Here is a 19,599-nt window from a genome sequence, read left to right as displayed (position 1 = left end):
ATATTCTTCTGTCAATAGGTACAGTAGACTCAATACAGTCGCTTCACCCACGTTGTGCCCGACTGAGATACTCACATATATTCTTCTGTCAATAGAAAGATGTTTCTATTACACAGAAAGAGGTACACCGCACCCTCAGTGTAGTCAAGGTTGAAATGTTGAGAACATGGTTCATTCCACCGTATATGTTGGTTTAGCCGGTAATGCATCTAGTTTGATCGTATTCGTCGGCTAACAGATCGACAACAGGGATTTCCATGATGTTTTTCCATCTGTCTTCGCTGAATCTCGGAGATGCTCGATAAGGCTCGTTGGCAAACGAATTCCGCCAGAACCCTTCTTTCATTATCCAAGTCCAGTATCTCCGCTATGACCTCGCCATCGAGAGCTTCTTTTCTCGAGACTCCTGTTGGTATAGCTTGTCTGGTTGTTACATCGAGTTCTCAAGACAAGATTGCCATGGCGTCCTGCAGCACGATCATACGTAGCGCCATCCAATCAGTTACGAAAGAATCTACGCATGATACCTGGGACGCATGATGGTGGATGTGAAGTTCTTTATGGTGGTGCTGGCCTCTTGTATGGTCTTTTACGCCTGCGAAAGTACGAGTTGGCCTCCGACAGAGACATTGAGCTCGTTGTCTCTTCTATCATGACTAGAAGAAGGTTCGGGGCGTCCATTTATCAAGATAGCATACCGAATCAGCAGAACCTCCGGTACTTATGTGATCGTGGCATGGAAAGCGATATTTAGGTGCTGCCCACGGTGTCGGTAAGTCCAACATATGCATCCAATCGTAAGAATCCTGACATTTACAATCCTAGCTGGAATTCTGCAGATCATATTAGCTTACCCTCTGGACGTGTTGGATCCATACATTTCTGACGTCCTGAGCACGGTAGAGTGTCTAGTTGGTTGTCAAGATGAAGAGGGCAATTGGCCTACGAAAGCACCTAGGTATGGATATTTTGCGTTCATCTCTTTCGTCAAAGAACATCTCGTAGGTGGTGCCATGGCGCAACCGGAATCGTGATCTTATTGTCTACGCTTCTGAAATCATCGTCGAAAGAACCACAGGTATTCCATGCTCATACCCATCTTCTCAACAATGCCATGGCATCTATTCGCAAAGGCACCTCCCTTGTCTATCGTTATGGATTTCTTCTAAAAGGTGTCGGTCTTGTCATGGAGTTGTTGGCTCCATTTATGCGTTGATTTCCGTTTCGAATGTTATTGGTTTTGATACCAGGAGACAGCGATCACGGGCATAATTCTGAGTATTATCTTGCACGTCTTGCTACATCGTGCGAAAAGTTGACCGAGAATGGGAAGATGGGAGTGCTTGATCGGCTAGGCAATCTTTACATGGGCTATCTGGGGTGTGCTGCGCGTGGAAAGAAATGATGGACTGAATAGAGACGATTAACGCTGAAGGGGAACGATTACTAGCGGATTTCCTGGCTATGATGATTTATAAGAGCAGTCATGACGAGCTTCACTCTTTGGTGGTTGTCAGATATTTTGAAGTGATGGCATAGGATTCTGGCACAAATAGCTAAGTATATCACAAAGTACATATCATCTGATCCAAGGGCTCTACTGTTACCCAGCCCCGATTATCTAGCAATTCACGCTGCTTGTTGCCATGTCGCTCATCTGTCAGGAGCTGCTGAGTATGTGGAAAAGGTTTTTCGAGAGGAAGAAGAAATTCGTGAACGGGTAGGAAGCATGGGTGTTCTCGCTGAAGATGGGTCCATCGATGGACATTCTTGATCAATATATGGCTGCTGCCATTCGAGTACTATGAGTTTTTTGTCATATCGTTTTGCCATACTCGTATCTTACCTTGTCTCGTATCTGCGTAATAGGCCCATTACAAGTCGACTAGTAGATATTACATTTTGTATAACGGATAACGGATTTATTGGTCGACTCTGCTTATTACAAGCTCAGGTAAACAGTAGTAAATTATGATGAAGACCTCGCCGACTCGTAAGAGAAGAAGAAGAAGAGATAAGGTAAAAAGTACAGAGATAAGGTAGAAAGCGAAGGTCAAGTAGGAAGTACAGTGATGACGTAGAAGGTAAAGCTGGTAAGGAATAAAGAAGTATCGTATGATAGACGTATTACTGATGGAAAATATCAGAGAGGAAAGAAGGGATGGAAATGGGGGACCGAGGATACTTGAGTTTTTGTGAATAGAAGGTATTAACGTAGCGACTTTTCCTCTTGTACTGTCCCCAGATTCTACTGGGGAGACGAATTCCAGCTGTATGCCATTCCTGTGCTATCCGAAGATGTAATCGGAAGTACGTGTCGGCCTGAGGAGGTAAGACGTCACATAGAACCAGACGAAGTGGGTGAAGGAGCTCAACGATAAAGATGCGGTCAAGTGCGAAGGGGAGCAGACAGAGTAAGGGACGTCACTGATTTAATTCTGGACAACAGTGGCCCGCTAGATACAACGTTGAAGACCCGTCGTATACTCGTAATCACATTAAATCTCGTTCCCCGACATCTTTCTGAGAGCATCAAGCACGGCCGTCATATGATATACAGCAGCCCGTGGATCATCTTGATCAACCTCAAACACCCGATGCTTGAGGCATCGAAAGTCCTCTCCTTTCCCTCTTCGCGCATAAACATCTCAGCCCTAATACCGTCCTTTCTCAATGCCTCAATCACCTTGCCCTTCTCAATTCCCAGTGCTTCACTCATTGTCAGGACCTGCGCCGGTGTAAATCTGAACGTCTTCGGCGTCGCAGATCTTTCCCAAGCTCCCCGAGCCCATAATTGAACTTGTACTCACGAGGTACAGACTCGCCGACGATGAACACTGTCCAGTCGCCCGTAATGGATCAAAGATTCTATAGTGTAGAAGAACTCCTTGTATAGGCAACCGTCTATTTGTGATTTGGTGTCCTAGTCAAGGTGCTCGTGAAGGAATGGGGCCGTGTAATTATCGACAAGCATGTAGAGGAAATGCGGAGCGTACAAGATTTCTTCCTGTAACGGTGGCTATTAGATGGCAATAAAAGTAACAAGGTGCTTACCGAGGCTGCCTCGAAGCATAATCTCGCAGAACCAAGTGAAAGACAGAGTCTCTTATTGCGATCAGATATGCGTATTTCTTCTCGGTACTTGTCGAAGGATATCCGGAGGTCATCGCAGACAAAATCCTTCAGTGCTCTTGAAGCATACATGTACGCCCGACTGTGCAAGGGCGAACTTGAATCTTCAGGAATATAGTCGTCTTCGGTGTGAGCAAAGGGCACAAGTTCCGTAAGGTCAAGTCGAAAAATGTGATGTTGGTTGGCTTCCGGAAGAGGGATGTTGTCTACAAAAGGTGCAAGCTTACGGTCCCCTGCGTGGTGGATATCGTTGAGATAGGCCAGGGTAGACAGCCATGTTGATTTCCCGCAGCCTGGGGGATGACCGACGATGCCAACAAAACCATGTTCTTCCATAGGAAGAGTTGTTAAAGTCTTGTCGACGTACAGACGGTCCGGTGTTGAGACTAGTTGGCGAAAGTCTGTGCATAGGTCGGAAGGTAGGTGCAATTTGGAAGAAGCAAGGATTGTATAAACACCATTTCCAAGGTCATTGCGGGTATCCTCGTGTTTAATCTTCGGAGGTTTCTTGTTGCGGCCTACCACCAGCACCAGCACCAGCACCAGCACCAGCACCAGCAGACAACGCTGGATACAGTGCCGCAAGGTCTAGATCACATCACACAACGCCAGAAGGATATCACGAAGAACATATACCAGGCTTTTCGATATCAAACATCAACTCAATAACTCGAGGTCTGTCGTTCGCACGGACGGGATAATGCAGCGCTAGGGGATCCTCGTCATTGAGCTTCACAGCCCCCGGCGGGGGTGGATCAAGCAACATAGCGCCTACAGGAAAGCTGAGTGTGCACTTGCATGCAGTAGTGATGCGAGACGAGTTGCACTGGTAGCAAGAGATGTTGTGTAGTCGCTGTACATTGTCGCGGAGCTCTTCGATGGTCGCGTTGTCGATGAGAGGTAGACTTGTGCACCATTATGATCTGCTAACGCGAGAAAAAACTTGGGAACCGACATGGTGGATAAGTGTGATGATCACCGTCGTCGACACGGCGAAAGCCGACCAACTCTAGGCAGGGTGAATATGCCATCAACGTTCCACCCCCCACTTTTACCGTTTCCCGGTCTCCCATCCTTCTCACCTTCCTTAATTCTTTTCCCCAACCAATGAAGGCATCCTTTTCCCTCCCTTTCCTCGTTGCTTCCTATGTTGCCGCACATGGATACGTGCAAAAGGTCACCATCGACGGTACAGAGTACACCGGTCCCGCTGTTGATTCTGGCAGTACCGATGGAATCACCCGTGAAGTCTCGACCCAGGATCCCGTCAAAGGTGCCACGAATTCCAATCTTACATGTGGGCCAGGTGCCATTGCAGCTATCCAAGTCGCCGATGCCAATCCCGGAAGCTCCATCTCGTTCTTGTGGACAGGTGCTAGCGGTTCAGCGGTAAGTGTCCGTTTCATCAGCTTGGTATTTAAGCCTATTTTCCCTGATAGTGGCCTCATAATGTCGGACCCATGATAACATACATGACCAACTGCGGCGACCAGTCCTGCGCTGACTACGATCCGACGGGTACAGAATGGTTCAAGATTGAGGAAGTTGGCAAGACGGACGGCACATGGGCACAAGCCGCTCTCAGTGCGTATGCAATTCCAACTTTCATTTGCGCTGTCTTATACCCTGATGCAGTGAGTGGTACGGCTGCCGAAGTGACCCTTCCAAGTAACCTCGCTGCTGGCAATTACATCATCCGCCACGAGATAATCGCTCTTCACAACGCCCAGGCAGAGGGAGGCGCAGAGTTCTACCCTTCGTGCACCCAGCTCAAAGTCGGGGGCTCTGGTACCGGTACTCCTTCTGACAGTGATCTCGTAAAGTTGCCTGGAGCCTACAGCGACACTGATCCTGGCATTCTGATCGATGTACGTGGGATGCTTTTTCAGCGCAAGCCTGGCTAACATTTGTCAAGGTTTACACCGACAGCCAGAATGACTCGTACACTTTCCCTGGTCCTGCAGTTGTCGACCTTGGTGGTGACGGCACCTCCTCTAGTTCAAGAGGAATCTGCAGGCTGAAAAAGCACCCAACTGCCAATGACACCGCTACTCTCGCCAAGAGGAAAATTGTAGCCAGCCATGTATCTAGAATCCTGCGTGGTTTGGACTTCTCTTTTCACAGGCATTGACTGCTCATACTCGCATGCTGGCTCGTGCTTTTGCTTTGACTTGCTGGTCTATCCTGTATGTTCGATACCTGGCTGTGTTTATATCCCTTGCGTATTTTCTCCCACTAGCATTTGCTATCTGCCATGCCCTTAATCGCTATCCATTATTATATGAAGCGGTGAGTCCATGACATTGTACTATCAGACTATATTACCAGATTTCATTCACGTGTTGAATGCACCGTCGATCACTGAAGTGCTTGTTGGATTCCGCTGGTGCGTAGTTTCTTCGTAGACGTTTGCTATGAGCTCCTCGCCTCGTATGCGTGCAAGGTAGCCAATCAGAGATCGCACGAGATACATGGTCCATACCTTAGGAAGAGTTCCTCATGAATAGAGGTAGGTCGGCACGAGTGTCAACGATCGAGGTAATAAAATACCCTCACGATATCCCTTGATTTAGACGGTGCTTGAATCCAAGGTACTCCATTTTCTCTTCGCGTGGGTTACCATCCAAACGTTGAGAAACATGGTTTGAATGCAAAACTCGTCAACCTCCTGGATCTCGCTATAGCTCCTGCTGGAATCCGCCGTCAACGATTTTGCGGTGCAGGACATGCATGGATATTCCTTGCTTATATAGGTACAGATAAATCAACGCCCACGACGCGTCGTTGTCGCCTGTAGTCGTCAGGTTTTCGGAAACATGAGGCAGGAATGAAGGACGGAAATAACAAGGTTCCGTATTTTTATCCAGTTCTATTTCCATCCTTATCAGTCTCTTCCTTCCCATATAACTGGGCATTTACACGACACTCCCACGTCTCTCTCGTGCTAGTTCCCCCTTTCCATGATGCATGACTATTTCTCGCTACATGCACGCACCTAATGTCTATTATAAAAGAGCGTCGTTGCTTTCAGCTTCTCTCCTGGCAAGCGCGACCGTTCCCAAACTCCGTCACCTTCCTTGAATCGTCATCTTCCGATACCGACAGTCTTTTCGCTGCGCTGACTGACTTTTGTATACTCTCTTTCATTGACCAATGGCAATCATGAAAGCCTCTTTTTTCTTCCCATTCCTCGCTGCTTCCTACGTCGCCGCGCACGGATACGTGCAAAAGGTCACCATCGACGGTACAGAGTACACCGGTCCCGCTGTTGATTCTGGCAGTACCGATGGAATCACCCGTGAAGTCTCGACCCAGGATCCCGTCAAGGGCGCGAGCAATCCCGATCTTACCTGCGGGTCAGGTGCCATTGCAGCTATCCAAGTCGCCGATGCCAATCCCGAAAGCTCCATCTCGTTCTTGTGGACAGGCGCTAGCGGTTCCCCAGTAAGCTATCAGTTTCGCTGGTTCGGAATTTATTTAAGCTCATTTTCCTTGATAGTGGCCCCACAACGTCGGACCTATGTTGACCTACATGACCAATTGCGGCGACCAGTCATGCGCTGACTACAACACAACGGGCACAGAATGGTTCAAGATTGAAGAAGCTGGAAGGACCAATGGCACATGGGCACAAGCTGCTCTCAGTTCGTTCGCGATTATAGCTTTCTTTTGCGCTATCTGATACATCATGCAGTGAATGGTGTGCCCGCCCAAGTGACCCTTCCAAGTAATCTCGCTGCCGGCAACTATATTATCCGCCACGAGATAATCGCCCTTCAGCTCGCCCAGACAGAAGGAGGCGCAGAGTTCTATCCTTCGTGCACCCAGCTCAAAGTTGGGGGTTCTGGCACCGGTGTTCCTTCCAGCAGTGATCTCGTAAAATTGCCTGGAGCCTACAGCGACACTGATCCTGGTATATTGGTTGATGTATGTGCGATGTCTTTGCATAGTGTAGGCCTGGCTGACAGTTTTCTAGGTTTACACCAACCCAGAAGCCTCGTATACTTTCCCTGGTCCTGCAGTCGTCGACCTTGGCGGTAGCGGCTCAAGTGCATCCGCCTCTGCCGCTGCTTCTGCCTTTGCCCCTTTCACTACCTCTACCTCTTCCGCTACCTCTACCAGAAGTCATTCGTCCAGTTCCGTACCTGCTTCTACCAGCACGTCTTCTGATTCCCAGGGCAGCTGCAGACTGGAGAAGCATATAATTACCAACGATTCCCTCGCCAAGAGGGAAGCTGTCGTCAAGAGACCCTATCATGTATCTAGAATCATGCGTGGTTTGGATTTTTCTTTTCGCAGGCATTAACACACTAGAGCATATTATGCTCGCACGCTAGCTCGTGTTCTTTGACATGCTAGTCCATGTTTTATTCCCTGCACGTTTGATACCTTTTTATTCTTTATACCCTAGGCCCCTCATCATGACCTCTTACTCACATTGGCTATTTGGCACGCTCTTGTACTATTAAATTGCACGGTTGTAAACTAGACATCGTATGCGTTATTGATTGTCATTGATTGATCGTTAACCATACCGACGGTTCTTTAATACTCTAGAGTTTCTTGTCCTTTGAGCCCCTCGCCTCGTACGCGTACAAAGGACAGAATGGATATGTCGCCAGGTCATGTGCAAGAAGTTGACGAATCATAAAGCGTATGAGCCTGCAGCATACCGACGTTCGCAAGGTCTGTACATGAATACTAGAGGCAGGTTGTCCACCAACGTGATCTTTCGCTACGATCAGCTTGAGAGCGTTAGCTTTGATGCGTAGGATATACAGGAGACTCGACAGATGAGTGAAGCACAGGTAAAATCGTCAGTGGCAGGACGGAAAAGAACCAAGCTGACAGTCGATAGTTCCATTTGAAGCATCAAGAAGTGGAAGAGGTAGATGCACAGCCACCTCGTCCTATAACAGGAACCTATTGGGAGCTTAAGCCGGTACAACACCAACACCAACGACAGCCTACGACATTGTGCAAAGGGTACTCGACTCTCTGTCATCTCATGGTTATTACTGCGCACCACGGGTTATTTTAACAGGGATCTATTAGGTTCATCTCGTATAAAGTCACGAAGGGTACAAGATCCGCCAGCTGGCTCTTTCTCTCGTACGGATCACCTTGATTTCGCCGACTATGATTGTCCACAACCCCCAAGCGCGCTTCCTTTCCTCCGCATGTTCTCTACGTGGCAATTTTTGGTTGTTATTTTTACGATCTCTAGTATAGTAAATCTAGGTGCGTTATTTGTCGTCATGATGATGTCTCCATCTCACCTTTGTTATTTTGGCAGTTGTGTACTCTTGGTAGGCCCCTGTTGTTTAATGAATACCTTGCGTGTTCTTGTACTTTCTTTGATGTAATGGGAGAGCCGAACAGGTCGTTCTTGAAGACCTCCTTTCCTGTGCCATGGCTAGCTAACCCTCGAATACGGACCTTTTGAGACGCCTGTCGGGATATCTTCTGCATTTTAGAAAGGTATAATTGCTTCGTTGCGACGTTTTCTTTTTATTGAGCTAAACGAAGAAACGAAGAGACCTGCTTAGTTGTTTAATGTCTCTGGAACGTCATTTGCCTACAGTTGTAAGAAAGGCGCGTTCTCCTTCGCTGCAATGTTGTCATTCAGACCACTGTTCGGTTTGCCTTCTAATAGCACCGTTATCCGGAAATACCTCTGAAGCATTACTGGCCCGCAGCGTTGTCCCCTGCTCAACCCCTGCTTTGCACTGATGCCACAACGCTATCGTACTAGTCTGGATATCCATCGGGACTTTATCGGTGGCGCGATATGGTTTCTTCAATCATCACGGTTTGATCACGACCAGGTCCACTGCCACGTCGTACGCTAGACAATTATCCGTTCGCATCACGCGCCAACTGGAGTATTCATACGAAAACTCAATCAAGATACCCCACTTCCACTCCACGGAAGTTCTTCGCATACCACACAGAGTTAAAAACTACCAGAGTTGGTTTTGACGTGCGTATCAATACGAAGGATGCGTCTTCTTGGGTGTACTCTGACTCTGGGTCTAGCTTTCCTTCGAACAGGTTAGTGTCCCCTCAGCCGGAGTGTCTTTCTGTCTAACACTCCTTCTTAGCACACGCCCAACTCGGCACGCAATACGTCGATCCTGATAATGGGATAACGTTCTACGGCTTGACGGACCCGGTGCATAATGTGACGTATGGCTACGTCTTCCCGCCGCTGGACTCGGGCGCGACAGAGTTCATTGGGGAGATCGTCGCGCCGATCGATACGGAATGGTCGGGGGTGAGTCCCGCAGGCGTGATGATCGAGGCGTTGCTGCTGGTAGCCTGGGTAAATGGGGATGAGGTTGTGAGTAGCGCCAGATGGGCTACGGATTATATACAGCCGCTGTGAGTTTTTTGTGTGGATGGGGGGGCGTTGATATTGAGGAATTGACAGGGCTATGGTTGGACCTATCCTGACGGATTTGCCGAGTACAAAGGTGAATTCGACACATTGGAAGTGGGTGTATCGGTGTGAGAATTGTACTAGTCAGTTGGGTTTTGTTGGCTTCGAGTTAACTTTTGTCGAGACTGATGTAACTAGCTTGGTCCGGCGGAGGCCTGGATACGACTTCGTTTGGAGCTCCTGCGTGGGCGTTTAGCAGCATTCCTGTGGAGTGGGTGGTCATTCTGGACTCCCTACCTTCTACGTACTAACGCGTGTTTTGTAGTGACCCCTCGGATCCTGAGAGTGATTTTCAGGAGCACACCGACTGTAATTTTTCTTCTACTGTTGAAAGGAAGGGATCTGATTTTGAACAGTCGGATTTTACGGTCTGGATTTCTCGTCTGCGCATGCGTCGGCCTCTGATTATGCGAACTGGGCTGCTGGGGGTACTGGGAGCAGTGGGACGTTTACGTCGACGACAACGACGACGACGGCGACTAGTACTACGTCCGCGACATCTTCGGCGACGCCTACTGTCACTGTACGGTAGTTTATCTGTAGTGGACTTGGAACTGATAGAGTGCGTTTAGGCGACTGCATACGATTATATTATCGTTGGTGCTGGACCTGGGGGTATCATCGCTGCTGATCGATTGTCCGAAGCCGGTAAGAATGTGTTGTTACTGGAGAGGGGAGGACCGAGTACGTGGGAGACAGGAGGGCGGTATGCGCCTGATTGGGCTGATGGGCAGCCGGTTTGTCGTTTGTTAGTTTTTTTGGTCAGAGTACTCAACCTGCTTTAGCTAACAAAATTCGACGTACCCGGGCTATTTGGTGTGTATCTATACGCTTTTTTGTGGATGATGGGATTCTGAATCGGAACAGAGACGTTGTTTACGGATAGTAACCCGTTTTGGTGGTGTAAAGGTAGATGGGATTGTTCCTTGTTTCTTTGTTCTCTTAGAGTTGACCACTGGACCAGACGTGAACACATTTGCTGGTTGTCTCGTTGGGGGGGGGACATCTGTCAACGGAGCGTACGTGTCATATTTCTGGATTTACACCATTATTCTGATCCTTTACAGACTGTACTGGTATCCGGCCGACTCTGACTTTTCTACGGAACAAGGCTGGCCGTCGTCATGGGTAAACCACGCGCCATACACGGCGAAACTGATAGACCGAATCCCCAGCACAGATCACCCGTCGACGGACGGGTTGCGCTACTTGGAACAGACGGAGAATGTGACGGCGATGTTGCTAGGGTACCAGGGATATAGACAGGTGACGATTAACGATGATCCTGATAGTAAGGACCATATATATGGGTATAGCGCGTATTCGGTAATAAGCACGGAGTTCATTCTCATTTCACCGCTAACGGCGTCCTGCAGTTCATCGGCGGCCAACGCGGCGGGCCCGTCGCTACGTACCTCCAAAGCGCCAATACGCGGCCGAATTTTACGTTCAAGCAGTGGGTGTACGTGCTAAATGTGGTTAGGGACGGTGCCCAGATTACTGGAGTGGCGACGAACGACACGTCGTTGGGTCCGGATGGAGTGGTACCGCTGACGCCTAACGGGCGGGTTGTTCTAGCCGCGGGGTCGTTTGGGAGTCCGAGGGTACTGTTTAGGAGCGGGATCGGGCCGGAGGATATGATTGAGGTTGTGCAGGCGGCGGGATTGGAGTTGCCGGATGAGGAGGACTGGATTGATTTGCCGGTGGGGTATAATGTGAGTAACGTCATGATGTTTTGGTGAATTGGTGTTGATGATGGGTCTAGGTCTCGGACAATCCGTCAATTAATGTGGGTACTGGTGCTTTGAGTGTCTGTGGCGTCTTGCTGATGAACGTGTAGCTGGTCTTTACGCATCCGTCCGTGGATGCGTATGATAATTGGGCTACTGTCTGGAGCGATCCACGCGAGGCCGATGCTAACCAGTATTTGGCTAACCGGTCCGGCGTGTTGGCCCAGGCTTCGCCAAGGTGAGGGTTGGTGTTTACGGATACAACGTCAGCTCATTGATTAGAGTAAATTTTTGGCGTGCTCTGTGCGGGAGCGATGGAAACACGCGTTGGGTAAGTGGGGCACTATAGAAGATGATTAGCTGATGGCTTTGGTTCCAGATGCAAGGAACTGTCAGGCCTGGAGCTGCTTCGGTAGATACCGTGTATCCATACAATGCAAGGTCAGTCTGCCTCTGTTGTGTGTGTCGGGAGTTTCCAACGTTCCACAGTCAGATGTTTACGATTACGGCGTACTTGTGGGTTCAGCTATTTGGGGTCAAGTGCTGGACTGCCGCTGAGAGATCTTTAGATCTACGGGCCTGACGTCCCGAGGACGAATTGGAATCGATGTTGCGCTGACGGCGAGGGCCCTGGTAAATCCGTGGTTTGTGGATGAGATTGACAGGGAGACGCTTCTTCAGGGTCTTGAAGAGATCGTGTCAACTGTGCCGTTGGGTAAGTACGGGATTCTTCTGTTGGGCTGTTTTGTTTAGCTGATGAGAATCAGTTAATGGGCTGACGATGATTACGCCCGATAACACGACGACTATGGAAGATTACGGTGAGTGATTTGGTTGGTTCCAAAGAAGAGGACTGACAGGCGGTCTAGTGGCTGATTATTCGGTGGTGAGTCTTCGGTGTTTTTGCGGACGGTGGTATTTTATATTATTTGGGGTAGGCATCGCTCGGCTCGAACCACTGGGTTGGATCGAATGCTATAGGTGCCGTGGTGGACGAAAACACTCTAGTGTTTGGAACGAATAACCTTTTCATTGTTGATGTGAGTATTTGAGGGGAGTGCGTATTTTTACTACTCTGACGATGCTTTTTATAGGCTTCGATCGTGAGTATTTGTGGCGTTGGCTAAGTATAGAGGTGTTGACTGGTTATCAGGTTCCGGCGCTGCCGGTGGGTAATCCACAGGGAGTGGTGATGTCGATGGCTGAGCAAGCGGTGTCGAGGATACTGGCGCTTGCAGGGGGGCCGTAAAAATACGCATGGTAAAATGAAGAATGAAGCATACGTGTACTTTTGGTGTGAAACTGTACGGAACCGAGTGAGTGATCCGAGGTCCGTGCGAGGAAAGTTCATGCGGCCAGATGGAGGAGGTGAATCAAAAAAGGAAGTCAAATTAAATATATAATTCGTCATACCTTATGGATCGGTCCCTCGACCACGTGCCCGCCTTGCAGCTTCCCACTTACTCTGAGAGTGACTCTCTCTCATGCAGCCACGATGTACCTGGAGGCCACGATGATGATGCTGCTGCTGCTGCTGCTGCTCGCTGTTACGACAATTGTGGCTGTCTTGTACTGGAGGAAGGGCGTGGTGGAAGGAACCGGTGAGTGCTAGGACTCGTAGTGGAAGAAAGGGTGGGGCTGACGGTATGACAGAAGAGCGATGTCCTGATCCTGTGCCTGTGGTCAAACCTCAGTCTGCGAGGAGCAAGGAGAGGAGGAGACGAGGCAAGGACCCGTTCAAGGGTGTCAAGGGCAGGAAGATGCTAGAGAAGCTGGACGTGGCGAGAAGCGTGTCGAGTTCGAGCCGGGAGGAGCATGACACGCCTATGATGACGCCGCTACCGCCCTCGGAGCCCGACTTGGAGGAGTCGCCGTCGGATGTTGTGGATGAGCCCATCGAGTTCCCGACGCTGAATAGCACGCCGGAACAGCTGCTCGAGGAGGCGCGTCAGCGTGAAGAACAGGCGCGAGAGTCGCTGCAGAGGTACGAGGAGATGATGCAGTGGGAACGAGAAGGATGGAGACGCCGGGAAGCGGAGATGCAGGCGCAAATCCAGCAGCTGATGTATCAGATGCAGGCGTATGCAGCATTGGTGACACCGTATATCGGGCCGTGGTATCCGCTGGAGAGGGGAAGACGGAGGAGAAGAGACGAGCAGGAGGATGACGATGAAGACGTGAGCGAGTTGCTGGTCGACGCGATACTGAAGCGGCCAGAGAGGATCATCAGGAAGCGGAAGGACATGCCGCAGTAATAATACCCATTGTCTTATTCTTCATTTACTGAAACAGATGTATGTATATGTACTACTACTTTTCATGATGATTCTTTTGCGAGCAGTCGTCTGCAGGCGAGTGAGCAGAGCAAGCGACGACATATCGAGAAACTCACTGTCGAGCAGCCAGGATCATCCTTGCCTTGCGTTCCTTCAGGCTGGCCTCCCGTTTCTCTGGGCTGTCTTCCCAGACTGCCTTGCCACCGATTTCTGATTCCAGGATAGAGGGTTCTGCAGCTAGTCTGTCATGGAGGCCGTAGCGGGATATAAGGGTCTCTTTTTGGGGGGGAGCCGGTGTCGGGGCCGGTGGCGGGGCGGGGGCGGGAGATTGGCGGGGGTAGACAGTGTAGTATTGGGGAGGAGGTGCATCAAGGAAGCCGCGCTCGAGGATCTTGTTGGTGGTCTGCTCGACGTTGCCCGTCCGGAGAAGGTCGTATCGAATGTTGTCTCTAAGAACTGGTGAGCGTTGTTCTGTTGTACTCGAGGCTGGCTGGTCACGTACGGAGGGATGTCGGGAAATACTGCTGTTACTGCATCAATCTAACACCCGTCAGCTGTTTCCCGCTCTTTACTGTGACGGACTCACCATTTCCTGGGTCACGTTCTTTGGTCTAAATCCGAGCACATCGCCAGTATTCTTGTCTCCTGCGAACAGTCAGCACATACCAGAGCACAGAGAGACGACGACGACGACAACGTGCCTGCAGTCGTCACCCAGCGAAAGATGAAGATAATGACAAGAAATGCGACGGCGACATTGACGACTTCACCCATGGTGGTGGGTGGCACAGATAGCTGTGTATTACGTGAGGAGTGATTCTAGAATAAATATGGAGTACTACTTTTTTTGATGTTAATAGTGGTAATGGTGGCCCCAGCGTAGGATACCCTCGTATATCGAGTACATAACCACTGCATTGGGCACTACTCGTAGCAGATGTGCACTCAGTCCTCCGTATAACGACGCTGCCCCTTCTTCCTTGATAACAAGTTTTAATGTCTGTAACAGTCCGCTGTACTTGACCCGTCCCCCGACCTTTGGCTGTCGTAGCCGTGTTCGAATGACCTGCAAACAATGAATAAAAGAAAAACTGACTGTTCGTTGGGACATACCTCGTGAGGATAAGTGATAAGACTCGCGACACATTTCGCGGTTCCTGCACTGCCGAGCATACCCAGCCATTCTTGCAGGCCGCCCTTGCCCTGTGTGTTCGCACTCATCTTCTTCAGTCGCTCATAGAGCACCCACTGGATCGTGCCCTCCGTCACGCCCAGATAGCTCGCACTCAGTCCCTTGTAGAACCCCCGAACACCCTCGTCCCGGAAAATATGCCGGATCATCTCCCAGCTCCCGCCTTTCCCTTGCACAAGCTGCAGCCGTGTCTTCACCACCCATATCGGATTCGTCGCTGTTCCAGTCACAACCCCAGCCAGTGCAGCCGCACACAGGTGCACATACGAATTCTCCCGCCCCTCGTTGAACGTTCGCGCAATCACCTCTTTGCCGTTGCCGTATGTGAAAAAGTTGATGGACCGTGCTGGGATGATCCCAACCAGGGATGGGCCCAGTCCTTTGAATAGCGCTTTGGGCGATTCGTTACGGTATATGTCGCGCAGTATATGCCCCGTTTCTACAAAGTTCCACAGCAGCCCCCCAGGTTTCGGTGCAGAGGCGACGAGCACACCCCCGCCCCCAACGCTTGCCGTCGCGTTTACACGAAAGAGGTCCGACTGTAGTCGGGTCTTGACAACGTCGAACGGGCTCGTTACAATCGCACCGCACATCCCTCCAATACTAAAAACACCCTTCAGTCACAAATCTCGGACGCTACAGATTTACTTACCCCCCAGCAACAAAGTGCAGCCATGAATGCGAAGGAAGCACAGACTTGCTTGACGATCCCTCTGTGCTCGACATGAGAGTTGCAACGCGACCATATTTTTTTTCCTATGCACGTATATGGTAATCCGGGCCGCAGTATGATAGGGGTTCGTATTAATATATGCATCTCGTACAGATCGAATAAAATAATGATATCGATACAATGTCTACTCAATCACCTCGAATCGACCTCGTTTCCCTTCCCGCCCGTCATCGTCTTCTTCCAATGACCGCTTCTCCCCTACAAATGTCTCCCCGTTCACGATATTCTGCAGGATCATGTTGTACTGCTCGTCCGTGAGGCCCATACCCGCCAGCGGATTCACTCGCCCTTCATTGTCCACCTCCCCATTCCCCATGTACGGCCCCACATCCCCTGGTCCCAGCGGTCGCGACACCCTCGCGCTCGCCATCTCCTGGATCACCTTGAGGTGCATCAGGTGCTTCTCCAGCATACCTAGCAGCCCCTCCTTGGTGAACGGCTTTGGCAGAATGTCGTTCATCCCCGACGAATAGTACGTCATGATCTCGTTGGGCTTCGAGTTGCTCGTCATACTGATGATAGGCGTCATATGGTCGAATTTCCGGATCAGCGACGTTGCAGAGACACCGTCCAGTTTCGGCATCACAATGTCCTGGAGAGCTCAATTAAAGAAAAAAAAAAGGCAGAGAAACATACACGGAACATACCATCAATACCAAATCGTACTTTTCAAGATTCATCTTGTTCACCGCTCCGACACCGTCAACGGCCACGTCGATCGTGCACCCAAACACTTGGAGAAACTTGCTGCTCAGTTTTCGGCTCACGGCATCGTCGTCGACGAGCAGCACCCGTGGAGGCACCGCCCACCCGGGAACGTACGTGCTCCGCCGTACCCGGAGCCGCTGTTGGGACGACGACGAGGCGGGTTGGAGCGCTTGCTGCGACGTGCTCGCCTGTGGCTGCTGTGGCTGTTGCTGCCGCTGTTGCTGTTGCTGAGGATCCCACATCGTCGGATCATACGTCCAATTACCATTCGCGTCGTCTACCGCGCTCTTGGGCATCAGGTGCCCAACAGTATACACCTGCAGACCCTCGTGTCCTGCCCCAGCCACCTGGTTACCTGGATCGCCGCCTCCAAGCTGGCCCATGTCGCCTTCTTCAGGCCACGCAAACGACGGCGGAGTACCCTCTGGCGAAGTGAGCGTTCCTGTCGACGACGTCGGCATGACCATCTCCTCTTGCGGTTGGGGAGGCGGGGGTAGTGGCGGGATATTTGGCGGCGCGCTTCCCATACGCAGCCGCTGCAGCTCCTCGATACGCTGCAGGGCCTCCACCCGCGAGGTGATCTTCTCGCCAGATATAGACGGGACTGGGGGTGCGCCTTTGACAGACCCGTCGGGGTTGATGAGTCCTGCATTGGCGGCGGCAGTCCATATCCGTGATGGCGGCCGGTCGTCAAACGAGGAAGGTTGGGAGAATTCCATTTGCCGCCGCGAAATTTCGTTCATTTGCATAAGGGACGCGCGGGCAACATCACTATCTGGGTTCATCATTCGGAGCGTTTCGTGTTGCTGTAGGAACGGGTTCGGATTTGAAGAGGATGGGTCGGAAGGCGACTGTAGCATCGCTTGCTGTTGAGACGAGGACGCGCGTTTCGATTTGCCTGAGTAAGTTTTATAAGAGATTTGTATTGATGAAGTTGAAGGTATTATAGAAAAGAAAACATGTAGTCAGTACACAGGTGGATTTTGATACAGAGCGACAAAATGGAGAGGGAGTGGGGGGGGTCAAATGACGGTGGATATATCGTATAATAAAATAGGAAAAAGAAAAAATGAGCGCGTCGTTCGCTCATCCATAATTGTTTTCTGGATATGACGAATGAGAAATATGGCGGACGAGACGACAACATATGAAGCAGCGGCGGGGGGACGGGGGGGATGCAAGAAATCACTCAACGACACTCACCATTCTCAACTTGCAAAAAATACTGAATGAGGTTTTGCATCAGCCCGTCCTGCTGCGCCATATTCCGCTGGAATCCGACCATCTCCACGAGAACGTCGTGGTAATTTCGCTCTAGGTTCCGTACATGCGCCGACATCTCTTCTTGGGCCTGGGTGAGGCGCTCTATTTGGGCCTGGAGATAGTCGGTCTGCGATGCTGACGGAGAAGCGAGAGACGGCGGTAGAGGCCGTGATGATGTCGGTTGTGGAGCGGGGAGCGATTTCCGCGATGTGGGGACCTTGCGCTTGATGTTTTCTAGTGCATCGCGCCGGTCAGCATGGAAATCCGGATGCCGGAATGTCCAGCTCTAACGAACGATGAGGAAATGGAAAGAAAGAAATAGGTATTGAACACACATGTTCGCCGAATTGGTTGTCATCCGTGTTCTTGACTTTGTGAAAGTCATACTTGTTCAGTTGACGCACAAACGAGGCGAAATTCGAGTGTTTGAACATGCGTGGTAGAATTGATTTTGTGAATTCGTTCATGTCCTGGTATTGTTAGCAGAGGTTGAGTGGCGAGATGGACTAGTTACCTTGACCACGAAACAATCGCCTTGGGGACCCCACGAGACGACGTGTTGGAAGGACTGATCCTCTAGCATCCTGGGCTAGGGTGAGAGAGAGCAAAGAAGGGAAATAAAGCGACGCACTTGTAGAGCTTTTTCACAAAATCACTGGTGGAGGGCATTCCATCTTCGACACCGCCCTCCTGCTTTGGCTGCTGAGTCTGCATCACTGGTTTGATATCCTGCTGCTGGTGTATATCATCCCTCGAACTGGAAGTGCGCTGTTGCCAGTATTCCTGCTGCTGATACTGCTGGTGCTGCTGAGGATACTCGTGCTGTGGCGACTGGTACTGCTGGGGTTGGGAGCGGAATGGAGGGAGATTAATGTTGAGAGGCGGGAAGAGCTGTCTAGATTGCGACGAGTCGTCCATGTATAATAAGCGGACGGAGATGCTGGCTCTGATGGTCAAGAGCAGGGCCCTGGTTATGTATTTGTGCCCGCGTCCATACACATCAAATTCACATCACATCATTTGCTCCCTTCTTTCTCTTTCCTTCTTTCCTTTCCTTTCCTTCCCTTGTCTCGCTCCTTCTTTCCATTTACACTGCTCTACTTGTACGCTGCTCTGCTGCCTTATATTCTCTCTGCAACGCCAGCAAATCTACCGGATTTACGATTTACGATTTACGGGCAGCTCAGCCTTGCCTAGACCCACGGTCTGCTAGGACGGTCTAGATGCAACGTGGCCCAGACAGGTCTAGGCCTTTGTTCCGGGATACTCCGGCTTCGCGCGGTCTAGGCTCCTGCTGTTCAGAGGTTTTACCTTTCTTTTTTCTCTCGCCACGAGACGACTGCTATTCTTTCTTTGGCAATTCCCTACAGCTTGGACAACTCAACTTTTTATCCACACACTGTTGCGTATCAATGGTCTACAAGAACCCCCCACGTCGCCGCGAATATCGTTAACTACTTTCGAATTCCCACCCTTTGCTTTCGAGAAAACTGCGACATTGACTATAAACCTCCGAGCCGTGGTCATCGCTTCTGCTCCCCGCGAGTCCAGACCTCTCATTCTCCATTCAATATTGCCTTGCATCCGACCAGGCACTTGCGGTCTGGGCCGTCCTTCCCCTGGGATACACAATGCTCACCTCCTCTCCTGGTTCCCCTCAGGGTTGTACGTTACAGCTGGCAGTCAATTGACATTTCCTGTCGCTTTCTATTTGTCGCGTTTCTCCACGTTGCTCATCCTCCGAGCTCATCGTCGCCGCTAGCAACCACACAATGGGCTTCGCGGGATCGTACATCGTAATCTATGACGCATCATCATCCCACTTCCCGTCGTATATTGCACCCACCCCTTACCGATGAATGGACCATGCCTTTTTTTGCTTCCGCCATGTTTCAAATTCCAGTGCTTTATCTGGGATTAACATGCTACAGCCTCGAGTGTCGTAAAATCAACTTTCATCATCAGGACAACCCCTTCTGGCGCTATCCTTAGCCGCGGTGCTCCCATGAATTCAAAAGTACAGGAGTTGAGATCATCGTGACCTCCAAACTTGGTCATGGATCGATCATTGACGAGGTACCCGAGGTGGCGACTATCAGCCCTCGCCGAAAATCAAGGCATCG

The 19,599-nt window shown here is 50.4% G+C and overlaps 11 protein-coding genes across 11 annotated transcripts; 6 read left to right on the top strand and 5 right to left on the bottom strand.

The window, feature by feature from the left end:
- Positions 1–294: 294 nt before the first annotated feature.
- Positions 295–1,405, top strand: BT62DRAFT_1012651 (uncharacterized protein; the record flags this gene model as incomplete). The annotated part of the gene is made up of 6 exons (XM_043177955.1): positions 295–412; positions 474–725; positions 755–772; positions 826–958; positions 1,006–1,178; positions 1,251–1,405. 6 exons carry the CDS (start codon positions 295–297, stop codon positions 1,403–1,405), a joined length of 849 nt encoding a protein of 282 aa, XP_043033930.1.
- A 1,140-nt stretch (positions 1,406–2,545) lies between these two features.
- BT62DRAFT_997715 (uncharacterized protein) lies at positions 2,546–3,909 on the bottom strand (the record flags this gene model as incomplete). Its single annotated transcript, XM_043190675.1, has 6 exons — positions 3,769–3,909; positions 3,655–3,720; positions 3,360–3,533; positions 3,055–3,338; positions 2,811–2,837; positions 2,546–2,728 (listed from the first exon to the last, which is right to left on the bottom strand). Exons 1-6 carry the CDS (start codon positions 3,896–3,898, stop codon positions 2,546–2,548), a joined length of 864 nt encoding a protein of 287 aa, XP_043033929.1. The 5' UTR covers positions 3,899–3,909.
- Positions 3,910–4,126: 217 nt separating this feature from the next.
- On the top strand, positions 4,127–5,393 carry BT62DRAFT_582351 (glycoside hydrolase). Its single transcript, XM_043181506.1, has 4 exons — positions 4,127–4,521; positions 4,572–4,716; positions 4,768–5,000; positions 5,048–5,393. The coding sequence occupies exons 1-4, from the start codon at positions 4,240–4,242 to the stop codon at positions 5,261–5,263; spliced, it is 876 nt and encodes a 291-aa protein (XP_043033928.1). The 5' UTR covers positions 4,127–4,239; the 3' UTR covers positions 5,264–5,393.
- On the top strand, positions 5,187–5,502 carry BT62DRAFT_937968 (uncharacterized protein). The gene has a single exon (XM_043187437.1). The coding sequence runs from the start codon at positions 5,278–5,280 to the stop codon at positions 5,431–5,433; it is 156 nt and encodes a 51-aa protein (XP_043033927.1). The 5' UTR covers positions 5,187–5,277; the 3' UTR covers positions 5,434–5,502.
- Positions 5,503–6,078: 576 nt separating this feature from the next.
- Positions 6,079–7,641, top strand: BT62DRAFT_937964 (uncharacterized protein). The gene is made up of 4 exons (XM_043187436.1): positions 6,079–6,576; positions 6,632–6,776; positions 6,827–7,059; positions 7,109–7,641. The coding sequence occupies exons 1-4, from the start codon at positions 6,286–6,288 to the stop codon at positions 7,436–7,438; spliced, it is 999 nt and encodes a 332-aa protein (XP_043033926.1). The 5' UTR covers positions 6,079–6,285; the 3' UTR covers positions 7,439–7,641.
- Positions 7,642–8,893: 1,252 nt separating this feature from the next.
- Positions 8,894–12,676, top strand: BT62DRAFT_582180 (cellobiose dehydrogenase). The gene is made up of 23 exons (XM_043181505.1): positions 8,894–9,186; positions 9,237–9,516; positions 9,566–9,657; positions 9,713–9,785; positions 9,840–9,883; positions 9,931–10,097; positions 10,147–10,311; positions 10,360–10,390; positions 10,442–10,483; positions 10,539–10,593; positions 10,642–10,900; positions 10,951–11,289; positions 11,340–11,363; positions 11,415–11,542; positions 11,587–11,635; positions 11,684–11,745; positions 11,794–11,820; positions 11,874–12,019; positions 12,072–12,125; positions 12,174–12,190; positions 12,243–12,344; positions 12,399–12,407; positions 12,458–12,676. The coding sequence occupies exons 1-23, from the start codon at positions 9,135–9,137 to the stop codon at positions 12,551–12,553; spliced, it is 2,313 nt and encodes a 770-aa protein (XP_043033925.1). The 5' UTR covers positions 8,894–9,134; the 3' UTR covers positions 12,554–12,676.
- A 121-nt stretch (positions 12,677–12,797) lies between these two features.
- Positions 12,798–13,647, top strand: BT62DRAFT_937961 (uncharacterized protein). The gene is made up of 2 exons (XM_043187435.1): positions 12,798–12,905; positions 12,958–13,647. Exons 1-2 carry the CDS (start codon positions 12,818–12,820, stop codon positions 13,557–13,559), a joined length of 690 nt encoding a protein of 229 aa, XP_043033924.1. The 5' UTR covers positions 12,798–12,817; the 3' UTR covers positions 13,560–13,647.
- A 45-nt stretch (positions 13,648–13,692) lies between these two features.
- BT62DRAFT_983100 (uncharacterized protein) lies at positions 13,693–14,354 on the bottom strand (the record flags this gene model as incomplete). Its single annotated transcript, XM_043189746.1, has 4 exons — positions 13,693–14,029; positions 14,083–14,120; positions 14,167–14,217; positions 14,247–14,354. The coding sequence occupies 4 exons, from the start codon at positions 14,352–14,354 to the stop codon at positions 13,693–13,695; spliced, it is 534 nt and encodes a 177-aa protein (XP_043033923.1).
- Positions 14,355–14,433: 79 nt separating this feature from the next.
- BT62DRAFT_910514 (mitochondrial carrier protein RIM2) lies at positions 14,434–15,498 on the bottom strand (the record flags this gene model as incomplete). The annotated part of the gene is made up of 3 exons (XM_043183799.1): positions 14,434–14,646; positions 14,694–15,375; positions 15,425–15,498. 3 exons carry the CDS (start codon positions 15,496–15,498, stop codon positions 14,434–14,436), a joined length of 969 nt encoding a protein of 322 aa, XP_043033922.1.
- A 43-nt stretch (positions 15,499–15,541) lies between these two features.
- Positions 15,542–18,449, bottom strand: BT62DRAFT_937960 (uncharacterized protein). The gene is made up of 6 exons (XM_043187434.1): positions 18,108–18,449; positions 17,991–18,060; positions 17,812–17,946; positions 17,417–17,762; positions 16,153–17,111; positions 15,542–16,097 (listed from the first exon to the last, which is right to left on the bottom strand). The coding sequence occupies exons 1-6, from the start codon at positions 18,392–18,394 to the stop codon at positions 15,630–15,632; spliced, it is 2,265 nt and encodes a 754-aa protein (XP_043033921.1). The 5' UTR covers positions 18,395–18,449; the 3' UTR covers positions 15,542–15,629.
- A 246-nt stretch (positions 18,450–18,695) lies between these two features.
- BT62DRAFT_1012643 (uncharacterized protein) lies at positions 18,696–19,365 on the bottom strand (the record flags this gene model as incomplete). The annotated part of the gene is made up of 4 exons (XM_043177954.1): positions 18,696–18,818; positions 18,875–19,095; positions 19,151–19,277; positions 19,330–19,365. 4 exons carry the CDS (start codon positions 19,363–19,365, stop codon positions 18,696–18,698), a joined length of 507 nt encoding a protein of 168 aa, XP_043033920.1.
- Positions 19,366–19,599: the final 234 nt, after the last annotated feature.

Source organism: Guyanagaster necrorhizus (assembly GCF_019112545.1).
Source record: "Guyanagaster necrorhizus MCA 3950 unplaced genomic scaffold BT62scaffold_49, whole genome shotgun sequence".
Lineage (NCBI taxonomy): Eukaryota > Fungi > Basidiomycota > Agaricomycetes > Agaricales > Physalacriaceae > Guyanagaster > Guyanagaster necrorhizus.
The sequence above is the reverse complement of the archived record's forward strand: the minus strand, read 5'-3'. Positions and strand labels throughout refer to the sequence as shown.

Bases quoted from the DNA above. Each gene is read 5' to 3' on its own strand.
- BT62DRAFT_937961 (XM_043187435.1), top strand. From the start codon at position 12,818: ATGATGATGCTGCTGCTGCTGCTGCTGCTCGCTGTTACGACAATTGTG. The intron at 12,906-12,957 runs GTGAGTGCTAGG...ACGGTATGACAG, and splicing joins GGGCGTGGTGGAAGGAACCG to AAGAGCGATGTCCTGATCCT.
- BT62DRAFT_937964 (XM_043187436.1), top strand. From the start codon at position 6,286: ATGGCAATCATGAAAGCCTCTTTTTTCTTCCCATTCCTCGCTGCTTCC. The intron at 6,777-6,826 runs GTTCGTTCGCGA...TACATCATGCAG, and splicing joins ATGGGCACAAGCTGCTCTCA to TGAATGGTGTGCCCGCCCAA. The intron at 7,060-7,108 runs GTATGTGCGATG...ACAGTTTTCTAG, and splicing joins ATCCTGGTATATTGGTTGAT to GTTTACACCAACCCAGAAGC.
- BT62DRAFT_582351 (XM_043181506.1), top strand. From the start codon at position 4,240: ATGAAGGCATCCTTTTCCCTCCCTTTCCTCGTTGCTTCCTATGTTGCC. The intron at 4,522-4,571 runs GTAAGTGTCCGT...TTTCCCTGATAG, and splicing joins CAGGTGCTAGCGGTTCAGCG to TGGCCTCATAATGTCGGACC. The intron at 5,001-5,047 runs GTACGTGGGATG...ACATTTGTCAAG, and splicing joins ATCCTGGCATTCTGATCGAT to GTTTACACCGACAGCCAGAA.
- BT62DRAFT_937960 (XM_043187434.1), bottom strand. From the start codon at position 18,394: ATGGACGACTCGTCGCAATCTAGACAGCTCTTCCCGCCTCTCAACATT. The intron at 17,947-17,990 runs GTAACTAGTCCA...TAACAATACCAG, and splicing joins GCGATTGTTTCGTGGTCAAG to GACATGAACGAATTCACAAA. The intron at 16,098-16,152 runs GTATGTTCCGTG...TGAGCTCTCCAG, and splicing joins AGTACGATTTGGTATTGATG to GACATTGTGATGCCGAAACT.
- BT62DRAFT_582180 (XM_043181505.1), top strand. From the start codon at position 9,135: ATGCGTCTTCTTGGGTGTACTCTGACTCTGGGTCTAGCTTTCCTTCGA. The intron at 9,517-9,565 runs GTGAGTTTTTTG...AGGAATTGACAG, and splicing joins ACGGATTATATACAGCCGCT to GGCTATGGTTGGACCTATCC. The intron at 11,364-11,414 runs GTGGGTACTGGT...ATGAACGTGTAG, and splicing joins CGGACAATCCGTCAATTAAT to CTGGTCTTTACGCATCCGTC.
- BT62DRAFT_937968 (XM_043187437.1), top strand. From the start codon at position 5,278: ATGCTGGCTCGTGCTTTTGCTTTGACTTGCTGGTCTATCCTGTATGTT.